We start from the raw sequence: 20456 nt of genomic DNA on the forward strand, positions 1-20456 counted from the left end.
CTGACCTTTTTTTTTTTTTTTTTTTAAATTTTGTTGGGGTTACATATAGGTTAGTTTGTACTGCTTTTTTCCATGGCATACTTGTTTTAAAGAATAGTGACACTTTTGTTCCTCGTAATCTTACTTAGTGTAATGGGACAATAGTGTCATTCTCTTAAATTATAATGCACGAATTTGATAATGGATGCCAATGGGGTTGAGGTTATACGCCATACAACAGATGGTCCTTGGCCAGATATTGCAAATATTGTTAAATGCAATTTTTTTTTTAATCTTTTTCATTGGAGTTTGATTAAATCCGTTAAACGGGTACTTGACAGAGCCTAAAATAAGTAAAGACAGATTTCACAAGAAATATAATTACAGAAAATTAGGCTTGCGCTTGATAAATAAAGGGACCCATTGCTTGGTAGTGATTCATCAAACGCTCAAGCATATCATCATTTGCTCCCAAGTCACATGAAAATCTGCAGGAGGAGTTTTATAGATGCTAAGTTTGATTAACTACAACACAATAGCATAAGCGTAATTTTATCAATCAAACTATATATTTGTACAGTAATACCTTATCAATAGTTGACTGATAGACGCGGCTCCACAAGAATGTAAAGAGGCTTTCCATCAAGTCTGCGTTGTCCCTGTGATGTGAAATTGTGAACTCTTATCAAGTAGTAGCAGCAGCTGTTTTAAACCTAAAGCCATTTTGCATAGATGTAACAGAGAGGACGCGACTACTAGCCTTACCCTCACCTCAGGCAATCCGACAACACAAGCGCATTCAACAACTTCTGCCCCCATGCGCTCTGAATAAAAACAGAAATTTCAAGGTTAAAAAAAAAAAAAAAGAATCAAGTTGTTTCAACGGAGCAAAGAAGGGAACATTATTGATGATGAATAAGAGAAATGGATTCACTCAGACCTACCCAAAAGTCTCACAGCTGCGGAGAGAGTGCCACCAGTAGCCACCAAATCATCAATCACCAAAGCCCGTTCCCCTGGCTCAATGGCACCAACATGCATCTCCAAACGATCAGTTCCGTACTCCAGCACATAGGCTTCCGAAATTACTTCACCTACATATTGATTCAATACAAGTTCTTTTCTTAGTTTATAATCATGAAGCGTGCAGAGGGATGGGAAAGCTCTTTGGTGTTGCGGATATGAAAAATGTACCTGGCAACTTGTTGGGTTTTCGTAAAGGCACAAACTTTGCACCAATTGCCAATGCAATTGATGGACCAAAAACGAATCCTCTAGCTTCAATTCCTACATTCACGTTTGCTAAGATAAGATACAATGATGATATTCAAACAACATAAATGATCTAGCGAACAACACAACTGGACATAAGGTGCAATTTTTTTTAGAAGGACCAGTTAACCAGATTGTGTTTTGTTACAATGGTACGCTGGTACTTACCTCGCCCGGTACATTGTGACTCGTTCGAACAATACCCATTAATTTTATTTCAAATACAAGTATATATGAAGCCATGAAAGTAACACTCACATGCATGATGCATGTCATATTTTCTTCTTTTTTTTTTTCATTTTTAGATTGTCAAGAGGAAGGCCTGGTCACGTTTTGATATGATCATACATGAACAACAATAACGCTGACACATGCATGCTTTGTATGTTATTGAAGACAAAAAAAAGGGAAAATTTGTCATTCTTTCTAAAACGAGCAAGAAACAGAAATTTTTAGGAATTAAAAAAAGGTAAATTTTTTAAAACGTCAATATATAGTTTTCAAGTAAAAGTGGAAAAAACCCCAAAAAAACAAAAGTGATTGACAAGATCAAAGCACAGAATAAGAAAAGGTAAATAAGACCAAAAACTGTCCTTTTATACATATATAGATATTTATCCTGCTAGTAATTCCTCTGATTTCTTCATTCTTCTTTATCTACTACAACAGATGAAACAAGACAAAAGAAATGCTTCTCAAACTTTGAGTTAAAAAATAAAAAATAAAGAGAGAGAGAGAGAGAGAGAGGGAGACAGAGAGAGATGAAACAAATAAAAATGGGGGGGGGGGGGGGAAATAAAAATTTTAAAAAGAAAATGAGTGAGAAACAAAACAATAAAAAATAATAAAACTAAAGAGTACCAGCAACAACAGAAATGCCCATGTCTCTGTAGCGATCGACAAATATGTCCACGGTGTCTTTAAACGCCTTGTGATCCAACAGCAACGTCGTTATATCTTGAAACATTATCCCTGCAGCCCACCAAATTTGAAAAAAGAAAAATGACCATGAAGAAAACACAAAACACAAAACACAAAACAGAAAAAAAAAAAAGGAAACCTGGTATTGGGAAGTCAGGCACCACACGGATTGCTTTAGAAATGCCCTGTAGCCTCGGGTCTCCTCTGAGTCCATTCTCTGCTGCAAACATATTTCGTTTCTGCAAGACACTTTGATTGATCTACCTATCTATTTCTCTATTTCTTTAACTGGGTTTGTGTCTCTTTTAACATTTGCTTTCTAAGTTCTGTTCTTTCCCTCCTAAATCACACCAAAGGATCATAATAATATATCCGTCTCTCTGTTTCTTTCTGAATGCAATGGGAGAAGGTGAGCGTATTAAATACCCAATATTTTGTCTATTTATGTTGGCCCCCAGCCAAAGCAATGCTTGTGAGAGTGACAATGTTTTCCCTCACTTGTTCTTCGGGCGCGTGCGCTCAACCTATTCTTACAACTCAGTCCTTATCCTCACCAAGCCCTTTTAAGAGGGGCTATTGTTTAATTACTTAGTATTTTTCATCTAGGAACAAGGTTGTATCTTTCCAATCCAAATCCTTATCACCATGATCATGACATTTTAGTCATCGTTTAATTATCATTATTATGACTAGGATACAAAATTTCAACATACCTTAACAATAGGGTTGTGTTAAATGTATTGATGTTGATTTTACAATAGAATATTATTCACATGACAACGATATTTAGTTTGTTAAAATGATGTTAGGGTGTGTTCATAAACATAATAAGAACAATACTCAAGTCTCAATTATGGTGTGGACGGAGTAATCAACCGGAGAACTTTACCACTAAACTTAAATAATTAACCAATTGATTGACATGACATATCATATATATATATATATATATATATTGCAATATTAACACATATATAATAGATAAAAATGTCAACTAACCTCTAACAAGTGACCATTAATTATACGTGACACATCAGTTAAAATGTTATAACTATATAAGTGTAACAAATGTAAACGTAAATAGATTATCTTCGTTATGTTTTACAAAACTAGTTCAACCACTGTGTGATTTTTTTTTTTTTTAAGTACTTGATATTGAAAAAGAAAAGTCAAAAATTGCACATGAAATTCATAAATCCATGCTGTGACCCCATGAATGGCTATTTCATTTAGGATACATACAGTTATTGGATAATTTATATAATGTAACATCAATTTATATATATATATATATATATATATATATCACTATTTGGTTCGTTAGTAATAATGTACGAATAATATTTGACTGGTTTTTGTATTCTTATATACAAATTATCAGTCATCCACGTGCATTTAACAGAAGAAAAACCTTGGAAGAATACTTTTTTCCATTCTCTTCCCAAATCATCAGTGGCTGTAGCAGAAATAGGATTATCGTAACCATCATTAATACATATGTACGATCCCAGTCCACAGAAGGAAATGACAAACTATGGTTACTAAAACTGGGTCAACCCCAAGTACACGCGCCAAAGGAGTGAGAGTACGACAATCACGCAGCTTCGCTCTGTGAAGTGTATCTAGCCTGTGAAACCTACGTTTCCACAATCTATAAAGGAAGATTCTATGTTGCAGAACCCCATCGTCGTATTAAAAGCAGCAGTTTCATTTTGTTTTCCCCTCATTAAACAAAACTTGAACACACAAAACGGTAATCAATGCAGATCGAACGGCTCTGATCCAACAGCTGGTTCCCATTTCCCGTAATCCTGTGGCTTTACCCACTGTTACTTTACTCTTTTGTCGAACCCGAGGCGAGCCCCGGAGGGTAACTTCGTCCGTTCACATTAAATTGACGGCTGCTGATTGGCAGAGAATCATGTTAGCAGAAGATTTTAAGATTTTGTTGGTGGTCCCAAGGATTTAGTGTGGTCCAATCCAACATCACTACAAGCAGGCGACCTTCCGGTTTTTTTTTTTTTTTAAAAAAAAAAAACCAAACCGAATCTGATCAAACTTAAAAGCTTATCTTGATCGTGTGGCACGATCGACGGCCGGCTTTAAAAAACCGGAGGCTTTGGTGTGGGTCTCCAGAAAACGACATCCATCAACTGCGCTATTACGCTGCCACGTGCATTGATTGGTGATCTGTTCATTTGTCTTTTACTGCATAAACCATATATTATTTCTTTATTGTTGTGGACCCCGACGTGGATACGCTTACGTCATCATATAAAGCCAATCGATGCTTTCCTTCTTCTCAACCACTGGCGTTGGGACCATTCTCCTCCTCCTGCTCTTTGTTTAGAAACCTTATTCGTGTCTATTTATAAATCTAAGATCTTAATACAATATCTTACGCAAAATCACCGCCAATAATCATAAATTCTCATATGGCTAACAAATATCTGACTTTTAGTATACATAAATTAAATTGGCTTATCTTCTAGTTTCGTTCATATCCATGTCATAACACTGAGATTATGATGTAATTATTAACTTCCCCCCCAAAAAAAAAAAAAAAAAAAAAACCTTTGAGGTTGAGGGCTTTGCGTTAAAATGAAAATCGACGGGGAAAATGTGTGTTAGACGCGCGGTCTTAGCACGTGGAGCCGCACTTTTCATACGGGGCCCCACAAAAATAAAGATGGACGTACGCGATCACTGTTCATGCGCACGCGTGTGTCCTCCGATAAACATTATAACATGATCATTAAGACTTAGATAGACCACCTCTCACATCTAAGAGATTACAATATATCCCATGTCCCATCCTTTTTAAGTTTCGTACGGGGCGCTCGACGGCCCAGATCAGTACCCGTACACCAGCGTTGAATCTCGACCGCCCGCTCTAATGTGATCACAAGATCATGCGTGATCTTCACTTTTATTGGGCAATCAAAGTCAAAGGCATGTTTTCAAGAGTTGTGATCATATGTGCTCCAGCGCATCACGCAATGCAAGGGGACCCCACCGCAAGAAGAGCGTGATTTGTTGTTATTTATTGTTAGATGGGCCAATACCAAATGACTCCCCTACATTTTTGTTTTCTCAATTTATTACCTATTCATGTCGTCTGGTTATATCAAATTGAGGACAAATGTTAAATTACAACCGGCTGTGATTTAGGGGGCTCCCAAATTAAAATAGGTTCTTATTTAGTAACCAATTCATTATGGCATCTCAAATGAGCGTCTTATGTAGCATTGAAAATTAAATATCACAATATAAGGAGTATATAATCTAAACGATAAAGGAATGATTGCTACGACAAGTGTTCAAATTAAATTTAATTTTTTATAGTGACGTTGAAATATACAAAGGTAAACTGTTATGAAATTTGACATTAGAAAATTTTTTTTATTAAGTTGTATGATAGATATAATGTACGAGCCAAGACACAGATGACTTTAGGATTAGCTATATACATACATAATTTGCTTATATGAAATGATAGCTCATAAATTTAATAAAGTTGCTGTTAGTAATTCAAGTTGTAACTTGGTTGGAAGAAATTCAACTAGATGTTAGAACTTCACTAGTTGATTAATGAACCTACAAATTTACATTTCCTTAAAAAAGAAAGAAACATTGTTTAACAAGAGGAGAGGTAAAAAAAATAGAATAGGGAAAGAAAGAAATTAAGTTGTTTTGTAGGCTAAAGGATCTATTTGATACAAAATGGAAAAAAAGTATGTTCTTTCGTGAAATTCAATTATAAAATTTAAATGGAATCGGATGTTAGTATCTCATTACATTAAATTTCATTAGGTATGACCTCATACGATCCAAGTTATGATGAGCTAGGCTTATTTCAGTCGTACCTAATCTCAACAGCTCAACTAAATCTTTATCTAAAAACTTCACTAATCATACTAACCATTGCACAGCTACTTCGCCTGTTATTTTCACTAATTATATCAATTTTATCCATTGAATATTATAATCGATTCATTAATGATTTAAGTGGGCTTAGCCTATAAGATTGTGTATACTTTTTAAATTGTTTTTTTGTGGTTTCATATGTACATAGAAGACCAAGTGATCTGTTGTTTAGTCTGCCTTTTGATGCTTAAAAAATCATGTGGGGCAATGTGAATACACTTTTTTTGGGAGATTAATTGTGTGAATGTTGGATGATTGCATCAATATATTTTATGAAAAGTGAAATAAGAGAACATCAGATTCACATGATTTGACATCAATGCCCGTTGTTTAGTGAACTTGGTTCATCTATTTATCTAATTTTGAATTCTGAACTAGTTTATTTAGATGAGATGCAGCTATATCTGTTCAATCCAATAGAAATCTATTGTATGAAAAGATTTATTTTATTTATAAGTCTACGCGACTCTCCTTTATTAGTTAATAAAAGACGCGAGTTAAATAACTCGATGATCCTCTCTTTTAGACGAAATCACTCTCCCTAAAGAGTAACATTGAAGAACCCCACTCTTTTGTCCAATACACCAGAATTTTACTGTCATTATGTTTTTTAGTTACAAGGAATTTATTATGTACCATTATTGTTGAGTTTAAGAAATATTTAACTGAAAAACTAACCTGTTAGGTAAATAAACCTATCCTACTAGCTTAAGAAATTTTCTGCCTTTCTTTCGTTTAAAGACACCCTTTTGAACAAAGATTTTGTGGAATATTTTATTGTGTTCGGATTTGGCCGTTTGGCGATCCAACTTGGACTTTCCTGTGTGCTGTCGGATAAATTAGATGCCGAGTTTTTGGAAGAGCATGAGCTAAAAGCGCACGCCCATTGCACTTTAAAGAAATAGCGTATACAATTTTTTGTTTCCATTTTCAGTAGCTTTATTAGGCCATTTATATAAAGCTGGTAGCTAAGAGAAAGAGATAAGAGGTCATTTTCTTTCTTTTTTTTCAGGAGCTATGGTCTAATTATGTCATTGAGCAATAAAGTAAATAATGCTACACATTGATGGCTAATCAAAATGAGTCTTGATGGATTGATTGAACATTTTGATTTGGGATTTTGTAAAAGGAGAGGCTCCATTGTGATGGGCTTTCTTAATTTGTTTATTATAATAGACTGGGCCTCTATGATAGATCCAAATCAACTTGCCTACTTGATTTTTTAATTTTTTCCCCCCATAATTAGGCTTGCCGCTAGGAAACTATGCATGTGAGTTGCGACTTCTTGTGAGACGGAGAGAAGTTTGATAGTCACTTCACCATCCTAAAAAGTAAAAAGAGGGAAAAAAAAAAAGGTGAGTTACATTATTTTGCAGTTGTAGAAAGTCGCCTAATGAGGAAAAAAAAGTGATAAAATCATCATTCAAAAGATATGAATGGATGAGATATGCCATGCCCACAGTTCTTTTTCTTTATCAATCTTCATGCGGACGTAACTGTCAGTCTGTCACCCACTAGATAAGTCTAATCATATGTTGTTCTATTAATTCGCAATCAACTCTTTAAATTTTTCGAGGTTATAATGGGAATTTTATTTTACGTTCTAATTTTTGTTTAATTATGTTCTAATTTTTATAAATATATATACGGGTTGACAAGTTGGGTTGATAAAATAAACGGGTTGAGTTGGGTTAAAAATTTTTAACCCAACCCAACCTGTCAACCCGTATATATATTTATAAATTATTCTATAAATTTTGATATTTAATATAAAAATTAAAAAATATAAATATGAAAATTTTGAAATGTTGGATTTTTTCTAAGGATCTTAATATTTGTATTTTTTTAGTTTATTTATTTTTGTTCACTATTTAATTAGACTATAACAATAGATTTTTTCAAAAGCTCAATTCAATCAACCCAACCCAACCGGTCAACCCGCATATATATAAAAATTATTATATACATTTTGATATTTCATATAAAAATTAAAAAAATATAAATATAAAAACTGTGAAATATTGGATTTGTTCTAAAGATTTTAACATTTGCATTTTTTAGTTTTTTAATTAATTAATTTATTTTTGTTTACTATTTAATTAAACTATAAAAATGAATTTTTTCAAAAGTCCAACCCAATCAACTCAATCAACCCAACCCAACCCGACCCAACTCGCAAAACTACAGATTGGGTTGAGATACGCAATGGATTGGGTCAGGTTGAAAATTTTCAACCCGGGTTGGGTCGGGTTGATATTCAACCCGACCCGTGCCCACCCCTAAGTCAAAGACAGTGAAACCTTACTTTGTGGATTCGTGGTGTAAGTTATAGAGCATGATGTATGCACCGAGTTTAGTATTTGCTATTTTTTTTATTTGTAATCCCAAGATTAGTTATATTTAAAATCTAATGTCATTCAATAAAAAGGTCATGAGTATTATTAATTTGGCAACTTGTAAGTTGTATTATATTTTTGAGTAACTAATATTTATTTTGAAGGCCCGAGTTTCCTGAAATTAACCCCATTTATAATTTATTTTCATATTTTATTTGATTTCTTATTACAAATATTTATGTTTGATCACGCTTAGAATGACAACGGGTTAAAACATATCGAATTCTTAAAATTAAATTGCAAAAGTGAATTTTTTTGAATATTATCTAATTGATCTTTTGAGTTATGTAAATAATCTCGACCTTAACCTAAATGAAACCAGTCATGCGGAAAATTCTTCTATCTATACTTAGAAGAGCCTATCATGTCATCCTATATTCATTCCCATCTCATTTGCTCAATTTAAGCATTTATACTTTTTTTTAATATTATTTTTCTTAAAACAAACAGTTAAAAAAATTAGATATATAAAGACCCGATCTAATGCGTCTTGCTGGTATAAGACGATACACGTGGTGAATTTTGATGGGCAGAACCATGCATGCCCACAACATAATTCCACTAATAATGACTCAACTCACCTAATATTATCACACAACATAACATCCACGATGGGGCGCACTTGATTGAGATTTCAATTATACCCGTGTCTGAATTATCAACATTGGCATCGCCACGGACCCGCCAATTTGGGGGCATTTTCTTATCCAAACATTATCCGCGGCGCAACAACTACACGTGTCAGGCCACTAGTTACTAGTACTCATCGACGACGTTTCAATCAAAATAGCCTTTAAAACAAAACGATCGTATCACCGGGTCAGGCAATCTGTATCTACGGACTACATTCCCGTGTCCGTGACTCCACTGTATGAACGAACACCTAGCCAGTAAATCCTCAAATTCAGTTCCAGGACAGGCGGCGCAATCCCATTCGTCAGTTAATCTCCCTGCAGTGTTATCAAAAGTAGCAGATCATCTATAATCCTGATACCCAATGCTTAGTCCTTGGAGATTTTAAGTCTATCCGTAGTGTAAACATCAAATCGCCAAAGAAATGACAGGTGCGAGGCGCACGTTAGCCTTCCTTTTTCCCTCCATTACGATGATTCCCTTCTGGTTGCTCGTTCTCTGCGAAAGACACCAAAGCTGCCATCGTGGAATCAGAAGCATAGAAAGTTGAAACGTGATTAGTAAGTTAACTAACAAGGGATTGATTAATGACTATTGAGAGCTGGAATGCGATCAAGGTATAAAGCATGGCATTTTCGGCCCTTTTTTCCTCCAATCATCTTCATCTCAACCCTAACCCTAAGGTTTGCAATTTCAATTATCTTCCTATTTAATTTTATTTATTTTCTGATAAAAAAATTTGGGGTTTGGTCTCAATTGATGCAATTGATATAAAGAAATGATTTTTTTTGGAATTGGGAACCTTTTTTTTTTGGTTTTATTTTGGTACTCAAATTAATTTACATGTGTATTACAGTTTACGAGCATGATGTTGGTTCTTGAAATATTTGATGAATGATTGATGATTGGATTTGGTGGCATAAAATTAGTTTTTTTTTTAAAAAAAAAAAAAAAATCAGTCTTGTTATTGAGATAACGTTTGGAGCAATTGTGCTTGGTGAAGGTCCATTGGAAGCAGAAACTACCGGGGCGTTACGTGACAAGTGGAAAAAGACGAGTACGGTCTTTGGGGCTTGTTAGAGCAGTGTGCCCGATGGGAAGAAATCGAGTGTTAATGGCTATGGGTTGGGAGAACCTGCGAGGATTCTTCTTGAGAGATTGTTTGCACAGACGCAGAAATTGGAAGAACGAATGAGCAGAGATTCTGGCGTGGGTAAAGATGTTCAGTTTGGGTTAAATCTCGAGATTTTGGAATCTGATCTTCAGGCTGTGCTGGCTGCCTTGAAGAAGAAGGAAGAGGATTTAGAAGATGCGGAAAGGAGGGTTTGTTTGGAGCATAGTGAATTGAACCGTGCGAAGGAGGAGTTGCTGCGGCGAGAGAGAGAAATTGATGTTGCTTGTTCTAGGCATGAAAAGCTAGAGGAGGAGCTAGGTCAGTCTAATCTCAAGTTAGTTTCTCAAGCCAGGCACATAGAAGATTTGAAACTTCGGCTCAAGGAGAGAGATCAGGAGATTGCTGCTATGCAGTCTGCACTGTCTTTGAAAGAACTAGAACTTGAGAAAATGAGAAGTGAATTGTTGAAGAAGAGTGAGGAAGCTGCCAAAATTGATTCTGAACTCAAATCTAAAGCTCAGATGCTCAATGAAGCTAATGAAGTTGTTAAGAAACAGGAAACTGAGATTCAAAGTCTCCGGAAAGTCATTCAAGAGAAAGAAGAAGAGCTAGAAGCTTCTGTGGCTTTGAGGAAAGTTGAAGAAGAGAAGCTTAAGGTTGTAGAGGCCAATTTGGAAAAGAGGACTATGGAGTGGTTATTGTCTCAGGATGCACTGAAGAAATTGGCAGAGGAAGCGTCTAGACGCATGGAGGAAACTAATGATACTTTGGAAGATTTTAGAAGAGTGAAGAAGCTTCTTTCTGATGTAAGGTCCGAGCTGGTTTCTTCTCAGAAGTCTCTGGCTTCGTCCAGAAAGCAAATGGAAGAACAAGAGCACTTGTTAGGGAAGCAACTTGTGGAACTAGAAGAGCAGAAGAAAAGTCTGACATCTTACATGACTAGTCTGAAAGATGCTCAAGTGGAAGTTGAGAGTGAGAGAGTGAAGCTAAGAGTTACAGAAGCTCGAAACAAGGAGCTTGAACGGGACTTGTCCATGGAGAAGGAGCTGGTGGAAGAGTTACAGAATGAGCTGAACAAAGAAAAATATTCTCTGCAGCAAGCAATCGATGAAGTGTCTTCACTCCAAGAGGAGCTGGGGAGGAAGAATACCGAATTTGGAGAAACAGAGAATCTTCTTAGGGTCAAAGAGTCTGATTTGGTGGAGGCTAAGCTAGAAATCCAAAATTTGAAATCCAAGCAAGCTTCTCTTCAGCTTATCTTGGAAGAAAAAGATTTTGAACTTTCAAATGCAAGGCAGATGTTAGAGGAACTAAACAACGAGGTTAGAGAGTTAAAGATGATCATGAGCAGCAGAGAAGAACAGCTTGTTCAAGCTATGGATACGCTGCAGGAGAAAGATGAACATGTCTTAATATTACAAAACGAGTTGGATGGCACAAAACTAAAAGTCTCTGAAGCTGAAACTGTAGTTGAACAAATTGTTGATCTCACACACAAACTGGTTATCTCCAATAAGAATGATGAGTCTAGTACATCAATGCCAACTGATGACATGGGCCTTGAATTAATGCAGCAGGGATTGGATAAAGGAAATGATAATTTTAGGTTGCAAACAAAACAGCTTGAAATAGAGCTCAAGTTTGCCAGGGAAAATTTAAGAATGAAAGAAATGGAGGTTCTAGCTGCGAAGAGAGCCCTCACAGTCAAAGATGAGGAGCTCAAAACTGTTCTTGGTAGATTAGATGCCAAGGAGAAAGAACTAAAAAAATTGGAGGAAACGGTTGAAGATGCTAATGATTTGAGGAAGCTCTATGCTTTAGCACAAGAGAGATTTGGGGAGAAAAGTGTTGGAGACTTGGCCATTGAACGGCTACAACTTGAGGCTGCTCAACTAGAAGTTGAAGCTGCTACTAGTGCTCTCCAGAAACTCACTGAAATGAGTGGAGAACTTCTGAATAAAGCTAGCCTGAGTATTGAGACTGATACCGATAACACTATCTTCCCAGAAAGCAGATTTGATCCTAGGATAAGCGTGATTGAAAACAATGAATGCTTGACAGAAGTGGGATCGGAAGTTGCACGGCTTTCAGTTCTGACGGAACAGCTGGTTAAAGAGGCTGGGATTGTTGATGGTCAGATTAGTTAGTCAATAGATTTTGTATATACTTATATCTGACTGAGTTGTTTACTAAATCAGCCGATTGTTGTAGTTCAAACTATATTGGCATACGATACCAAATGTTCTTTGTTGCATGTGTTTTACTATAGGGAAATTAACACTATAATGCCTTTGTTTTGGCACATGATCATGCAACCACCGCAAAATTTTAATATATTCTCTGCATCGTCTTTTTTTTTTTTGTTATAATTTGTATCAATCAATTATTTGGCACTAATGTCGTTAAAGAATTTAAACAAAATGATAATTTTATCTTTAAATGTATTAAAAAATAAAAAATTTATAATTACAAAAATATACTTAAATATAATAAAACGAATAAAATTATTCCAACATATTTCATATTCTAATAAAGCAAACAAAGCATTCTATAACATAGATCAAATGAACAGCATTTGTAATGCAAAAAATCATTCAAAAGTAATAACTTTTTTATGCATTTTACCTGGAACCGAATAACCCCAAAATATTCCACGACTTCCTCACATCAAACTAATACTCCATTAGTACTTCATTTCGAATTGTTTGCATAAAATGCTTCTTGACAATAGGAAAAATGATAGATTATTCGGTACAAAACAGTAGGTTGAAGGTGCGTTAGGGAGAACTGCAAAGGCGGGTGCATGAAGGATTTGTTTAGTGGCTACTGTTGATACGGAATTTAATGACTAGTACCACCTCGATGGGGCTTAGAGTCTCCAAATGGGAAAAGTTGGATCCCTCGAAGACAAGGATGAAGGTTGTCAGGTGAGAAGTCAGGAACACTTAAAGATGGGAAATAAGGGGATCTCGATCTAAGTCTTGAATAAGTCAATAAATGCTAAGCCAAGAAAGCTGAAATATCGGGATAATGCTTATCACCAAAAAAGAATCACCGGAGCACCATGAAAATGGGTAAGAAAGTTAGCAACCAGACCACTATATGACCCAAGAATAGGGAAATGACACCCACTCCATGGAGCATGCCCCATTTTATTTCTATGAAAGTATTTTTCAAGAAGAAAGGAAAAAAAAAAACAAGATATGGACACTTGAGTGAATTAAAAACTCTTTGAATTCAACTCCAAAAAGCATTCTACTGACTTAATGACACGACTGTCTCAACCTATATGGCTATATGTTGGTCTGAGACGAATCACGTAATCATTCTAATATCTAGAAACTCATGACATAAACTGAAATTCATGAATAATAGAACTGCCCTTAGTCCTCTAACATAATCATGTAATAACATATATGCCTCGTTCGAAAATATATTCAAAAGTTTCACAGTTCATGTCTCATTATACATACTTACACTACAAATATATACATAAAAACATAAGGAACATAAACGAGCTCGAACTATAAGTCATTTAGCAATGCATCTTGTGGCCCAACCTCAATTGATTAGAAACTGATCTGCATGAAATCTTGCGTAAACCTAAGAGAAATGAGATAAATAGAAAAATTATGAGCTTGCAGCTCAGTGAATAAATATAAGTATACATATAAAAATATAATAAAGTAATGCACTAGTGCTTATAAATAATCATGCAACATAACTCCGCACTAAATATAATATATCAGCAAACATGGAAAATCATACATACATACGTGATAAAATTGCACCAAATAGTACTTAGGAGAAATAACTCTCAATACTCACTGAGATCATAATCGCATGAGCAAAGTGGAGGAAAACTTCTTAATACCCAGCAGAATTTAACTACATCACGCGGGTAGAGTAACTAACTCTCAAATACGCATGCGCAAAGCTTAGAGAGAAGGGTACACATATGATAACCAGCAATCACAACTCATGACTCAATCAAACATATAATTATAACATGATATTAAATCACACTATTAAACATAACTGCTTCACAGAATACATAATAGTAATAATAATATTCATTCATGGATCCTATTTTACTTGGATTTGTTTGGGCTCTTGCGGATTTTTGAATTCTCAAATTTCTCATAAAATACATGGTTCAAAATTTAATTATTAGAACTGATAAAAAAAACTTATACATGCAATAGAAATTAAATAATAACTGCTTAAATTTCATAAATCTATTAGCTAATAACTAACTTAATATAGATATAACTTCCCAAATTTATTTTCTGTAATATTTCCCTGAATTAAACTTCTTTTTCACTCTCAGCTTTTTTATTTTCTTTTTCTCTTTTTCCTCACTCTCGGCTTCCCTCTTTTCTTTTATTTTATTTTCTTCTTTTCTTTCTCTTCTCTTTTCTCCTCCACTTTCCTACTTCTCTTCCATTTTCCTTTGTTTGCTCTTAGTCCTCCTATTGATCAATGAAGCAGCTATCAAAATTTTGCATTTTATATAGCCATCGAATAATCACTGAATCCAAGCAAGCAGCCCTCAATTTTTAAATATATATATACACCGCTTGAAGGAAGAAAGTGAAGCATGCAGCTGGCTGCTTCCAATTACATGGCAGGTGTGCTACACTTAAGCATCAGAGTGGGAAGGCCGGAAATGGTGATTTCCGACCCCATTTAACCTTTTTCTTTACTTGTTGCACTTGATTTGACCCCAGACAGGTAAAAATCAGGCATTAACAGCTACTGTGATATGTAGACCACTTCACTGATACATGCTTACTTTATTCTCCATTAAAATCACTGTTTTAATTTGTCAAACCTTTTTGGTCAATAGACTATGCCTTCTAAAATGACAAACTTACCCTTTGATGTTCGTAAATTTTTAACGATATTAGTGTGAAATTGGTTAACTAATATAAATAAATTAATAAAAAATCACGAGAAATAACATGTTAAAATTTTATGATAATTAGATGAATTTATGAGAAAACAGAGGTGATATAGAGATAATTTTTCTTTACTACATGTTTGCTTTAACTTGATGAGGAAATTTATTATTAAGAAATTCATTACTTAATAATGGATATTGCTGTTTGCAGTAAGCTAAAGATCATTTTTGTTTTGAAATCAATCATCATGGTGCAATGGTGCTATCTCTTGAAATTGCGGTAACGCTCTCTGCTGTTCTGTCTCTGTGCTTTAGTATAAATGCAGGCAGATTCATTTTGATAAATTTCTGCAACGATGGCACAAAAGGAACAAAGAGACTTGGCCGTTGGTCAATTCTTCCATAATTTGAATCTGCACTGACTCAACGTTTCCGCATTAAGCACTGCTCAAATGCAGCGACATGCTACCAAGGTTGTTTTGTCTTCATAATGACCTCATCTGTCCATATAACATATTCATGAGCTAAGATCCAAACTTCGCCTTGGAAATTCATTGCAGAGAGCATATATGTACAGCTTTAAGAGATTCCTCAACACACCCCCATCTGTTTGTTTGAAATGTGTAAACAAACCATTTTGCAGTAGTACCAATTCGTACTGCAACTTTGACAGATACAATTACTAAAGCCCTATGCAAGCACAAATTTGCCAAGAGTTAATATGTACATATTTCAGCAAACTTGATCTAGCTTTGTGCAGATGAACATAGTCTAAATCTACCGACCAGCAGCGGCACTAGTGCCTTTGGAAAGCATATTTGCCATAGATGGAGGAAGCCATGCAGGGTTGCCAGCAACCTGGCCATCAACATGTTGACCATCCTTTTGAATTACACTGCTCTGTAGCTTCTTCGCCTTTGCTCCCCTCAATTTCCTTCCGACAGAAACACCCATTTGCATGGCCGTGAAAAGACCCAATGCAATGAAAAGTGGTCTGACAGCCCAATGAAGATCCTCAAGATGTTGATATTTTTTCACCATGCCTGGACAAGTATTAAAAGTAACCACTTCCACTTCAGCTGGGTCAGCCAAGAAACTGCTGCATTGCGCTCCAAAAGTCAGTCTTCCTGGAAACCTGACAATGAGGCATCCATTTGGCACGACCATGCAAATCCTCCCAGTAGCCCAAACCCCTTCCCTTTTACGAGGCCATTCAAATTGAGGGCTAACAACATTAGCTTTCAGCCTCACGAACTGGCCAACACAGTAAGATTCAGCCATCTGTAGCTCTGAAAAATGTCCCTTCCAGAGGGTCTCCAAACCTAAGAATCCAACAGCCACACTTCCATCACGCTGAATGGAATGAAGAATACCCACAGGTGAATGCCTTCTGTCTTCCTCCTTTAAGCGTACCCAATCCCCAGCTGCTAAGCCAAATGTGACACGCTCCAGTGCTGAAACATGTACTCTCAAGGGGTCATGGATACCATGAACCCTCACCAAAACAAAACTTTCTCCTTCTGTATTGTGTTCTACACCCACCACCCTTCCTTCTGGGACATCCATATTTTCAGGTTTGAAAGAGTTAGGTGGCTTTCTGGAACGTACCACGTCATCAACTTTCAAGTCCTCCTTTGAAAGGAACCATTCCGTATAACCACTGCTAGATTTGTCAGGCAGGATTCTGCTCCCATGACCTGTCCAGCCTCCATCACTGTGAACAGAATTCTGTGAGCTGCAAGAGTGTTTTGGAATAAATGACAAAAGAAAGATGAGTAAAGAACATAAAACCTTCTAGTCCACAAACTGAAATAAATAACAAGCAGTTAAAGGTATAACTATTTTAAGAATAAATATGTTGTGTTATCTATGAAAAAATGTTCTTATCATCTACCTCTTAAAGACACGAAGTATGTCAGTCATTAAAGGGCGACTCCTTAAGTCATATTCAAAGCAACCAAGAAGAACATTCTCAACCGCAGGAGGAAGGCCACTTGGAATAGGTGGTATTTCTTGTCTTCTAACAACTGCATCATAAATTTCATCAACCGACCTACCACACCAAGGCTGAACACCAGTCAACATCTCAATAATGCTGCATGCAAATCCCCACGAATCAGTTTCAAAAGAAATTGGACCTCTGACTTCTGGTTGCCACTGTTCTGGGGCCATGTAATTAGGTGTTCCAAGCCTACGAGGCAAATCTGAGCTTGGCAATGGAATTCCAAGCAATAAATGAGGAATGCCAACATCTCCCAGAACTGCTCGGTCTGCTTCATTGAGAATAAAGTTAAAAGGCTTAAGGTTTAGAACTAGAATTCCTTTTGAGTGCAGCTGCAAAATTCCCTGAGCCAAATCGATTGCATACCTGTAAACATTAAAACACACTCAAAACCAAATTCTATTTGCTGTGTTATATACTTAGAAACAAAAGAACATCTCGTCCAAATTCAGAATCAGAGAACCTGAAAACGTTTGACAGAGAGAGCTTCCCTCCTTTAAGTTGGGCCATTCTATCACCAACTGATCCCTCATAGAATTTCATAATGATGCATATCTGCAAGACAGAACAAAAAGTGTACCTCAGCAATGTAAAGGTCAGATGAGCAAACCTTGTACTAAATCAAATAAATAAAAATCACTAACTTTTCCATTGATAACTGAAATCCCCTGCAGCCAGCAAATACCTTCTACTCCTTGACACTTCAAAAATAAATCATTCAACCTTTCCAACAGAACCCTCATGCGATCCTCTTTAACGGGATGCAATATCTTGACAGCCACTTCATGATACTCATCACAATCCTCAGTTGACAGATAATGGGTAGCTAACCAAACTTCACCAAAGGGGCCCCTCCCTATTCTGTGTCTGAGTTTCAGTGCTGACGGTTTAATCCATGCATTAGTATCATTTGATGTGGCAACAGCAGTCCTAAGGTGATCCGAATCATCAAAAACCTCATACTCAAAATCAGCAGGTTGCCCAGCAGCAACTTTTCCAGCCATTCCTTCCAGAGAAAAGTGAAAAAAAAAAAAAAACCAATAACAAAATAGATAAGTCTAGCAGTAGAGGTCATTTCTAACAAACCCAACATCATAAATTACTAAAAGCAAACAAACACCATTGAGCGGCAAAGACCATAGCTCTTCTTGATTAAAAAACTGTAATACTAATCTTAGACAAAGCTTGTAAACTATACCATCAAAGAATCCAAAAAGACCATAGCTCTTCTTGATTAAAAAACTGTAATACTAACCTTAGACAAAGCTTGTAAACTATACCATCAAAGAATCCAAAAAGAGAATAGTGTTTTGACACAGAGCTCTTGCCATGTACTGTTCTTTTAATTATGAGTGATGATACAACCACAAACTCTTGTATAAACTTATCTTGTACAAGAGTTTGTGGCTATATCATTACTCTTTAATTATTAGATAAAAGTAAACCACTGATCACAGACAAGCGAAATTTGATCCGCAAATGCATAAGAGGTTTTACTAGTTAGAACCAACTAGCACCCGAGTTTCCAATACGTTTCTATTCTTCAGTTTTAGAGGAAAACTAGGCTCGGTTTCTCATTCTCTCTAAGTCTAAAACTCAATTTTCAAGAATCCAATATATCCACAATCAAACTATTTGATCTCTTCGTATTTGCACGACGACAAGAATTAAACATGAAGCACCAACGCATATCACATAATCAAAGATTCAAAATCATAAATCTTAGTTAAAAAAAAAAAAAAAAAACAGTAGCAAAGCCCCGTAAATAGTTCAATTCTTGAAGATAACATATAGGAAAAGAAAAAAAAAAGGATCTGAATATTCCAATTCTCTTCGCGATCGCATTATAACAATAAATTAATTAAAACAAGCTCAAGTGGGGCCGGCCTACAGTTTATTCCTGAACAAATTCAACATCATCAATCATCGTCGAATTTCGTTTCTATTTTCACAAATAACAAATAAATAACCAAGAACGTGAGAGAGAAAGAAAACACGTACTAAAATTGAGAGTGAATCAATAGACACGAAGAGAGTATATACAGAAATCAGAATCCAGAGTGAACTATAAGAACTAAAAAGCTTTGAAGTTCATGAGCGCCTGCGAAAACAGAAAATGATCGGAATCAGAAACAGAGTATTTTTATTTTATAATTGGTTTGAGGAAAATGAAATGACGCGAGACAGCGAGACAATTTCCACTTAAAAATTACATGGAAATTTCAAACGAAGAATGAGTGTGACTGGGAGAGAGTGATTATTAGTTTTTTCTGTACGGCGGTGTTTGAAAGTCCTAAATGGGCTGCACAGGATTTAATATCTAGGCCATGGGCTTTTCTGTAGGCCCGTTTAGAATTTTGTATGTTGCCACTTATCATTCATGGTCGCTAAATAACATGTAAAGGTTAAGAAAAGGAATAAATAAATACAGTCAATTTTTATTGAGTTGGGAGCTACTGGCTGGTTGGAGCGGAAAACTCCTTTTTTTTTTTTTTTAATAGTTTGAGAGTGTGTTTGGGAGTGATGTGCTATAATTTTTAAACTGCAGCTATTAAACTGCAGCTACTGTGAACTAAAAGTTACAGTTTTAGAATAGAAGTTGAGAAAAAAAATTGACTAAGCTACCAAAGCCCAGCTACAAGTGTTACCAAACACTTTAGTAGCCACACTCCCAAACGAGCTATGAGTCCACTATGTGTAATATATATACATAATTTCTATTTGATGAATTCTTGTCATGCATGCATTTACTCTTATACAATTATATGAACAAAACATGAATGTATTTGATGGATTATTGTGGCACATTTTTTACTTTTACTCAATTAATGAGTAAAACACGAGTGTCTCAATATCTGAGTCCCAATTTGAGTTTCAAGTGGCATAACATTTATCCATTGAATGATGGTTAAATAATTTTACAAGTTACAAAATTTATCACCCAATAAATGAGTGACACATAATATTAGGACTCAAATATCGAAATCCCTATTATTATTATTATTGATTCATAAAAGAATGAAAGCAATAATATTTGGTCCATAATTATGACCTAATACCTTTGAGAAATGTTATCATGTGGCTTCAAAGTTCAGAAAACAATCGCCGAGTTTCGGCTTCCTAATACAACATTATTTTGGGCTGACAGCAGCCAATCATGGGCTAAATTATCACATTGCGTGATCTACTGGCGGGTGGCGACTGCTAGCAAAAATTGAATTGCTTGAAAGCACATCAAGTTATTGATTTGTGTCTTGCGTCGTTACTTCGGTGAAAGTTGCACCAAATCTCTATCCACATGAATCCATA

At 35.6% G+C, this 20456-nt stretch overlaps 3 protein-coding genes across 5 annotated transcripts; 1 reads left to right on the plus strand and 2 right to left on the minus strand.

The window, feature by feature from the left end:
* Window positions 1-28: 28 nt before the first annotated feature.
* Window positions 29-2601, minus strand: LOC18054194 (adenine phosphoribosyltransferase 5). 2 transcript variants are annotated; one of them, XM_006450332.2, is made up of 7 exons: window positions 2312-2601; window positions 2113-2223; window positions 1174-1266; window positions 924-1073; window positions 745-803; window positions 566-638; window positions 29-467 (listed from the first exon to the last, which is right to left on the minus strand). In XM_006450332.2, the coding sequence occupies exons 1-6, from the start codon at window positions 2400-2402 to the stop codon at window positions 570-572; spliced, it is 573 nt and encodes a 190-aa protein (XP_006450395.1). In that variant the 5' UTR covers window positions 2403-2601; the 3' UTR covers window positions 29-467; window positions 566-569. The 2 variants fall into 2 exon arrangements, with proteins under 2 accessions (XP_006450395.1, XP_006450396.1); XM_006450333.2 differs by having other exon boundaries at window positions 751-803; window positions 2312-2600.
* Window positions 2602-9112: 6511 nt separating this feature from the next.
* On the plus strand, window positions 9113-12581 carry LOC18054195 (uncharacterized protein PFB0145c). Its single transcript, XM_006450336.2, has 2 exons — window positions 9113-9811; window positions 10132-12581. Exon 2 carries the CDS (start codon window positions 10320-10322, stop codon window positions 12387-12389), a length of 2070 nt encoding a protein of 689 aa, XP_006450399.1. The 5' UTR covers window positions 9113-9811; window positions 10132-10319; the 3' UTR covers window positions 12390-12581.
* Window positions 12582-15670: 3089 nt separating this feature from the next.
* LOC18054196 lies at window positions 15671-19361 on the minus strand. Of its 2 annotated transcripts, none has more exons than XM_006450340.2 (5): window positions 19149-19361; window positions 17792-18153; window positions 17611-17702; window positions 17040-17513; window positions 15671-16859 (listed from the first exon to the last, which is right to left on the minus strand). In XM_006450340.2, the coding sequence occupies exons 2-5, from the start codon at window positions 18149-18151 to the stop codon at window positions 15923-15925; spliced, it is 1863 nt and encodes a 620-aa protein (XP_006450403.1). In that variant the 5' UTR covers window positions 18152-18153; window positions 19149-19361; the 3' UTR covers window positions 15671-15922. The 2 variants fall into 2 exon arrangements, with proteins under 2 accessions (XP_006450403.1, XP_006450402.1); XM_006450339.2 differs by having other exon boundaries at window positions 15671-16880.
* Window positions 19362-20456: the final 1095 nt, after the last annotated feature.

This window comes from Citrus clementina, unplaced genomic scaffold (genome assembly GCF_000493195.1).
Source record: "Citrus clementina cultivar Clemenules unplaced genomic scaffold, Citrus_clementina_v1.0 scaffold_1, whole genome shotgun sequence".
NCBI classification, from domain to species: domain Eukaryota; kingdom Viridiplantae; phylum Streptophyta; class Magnoliopsida; order Sapindales; family Rutaceae; genus Citrus; species Citrus x clementina.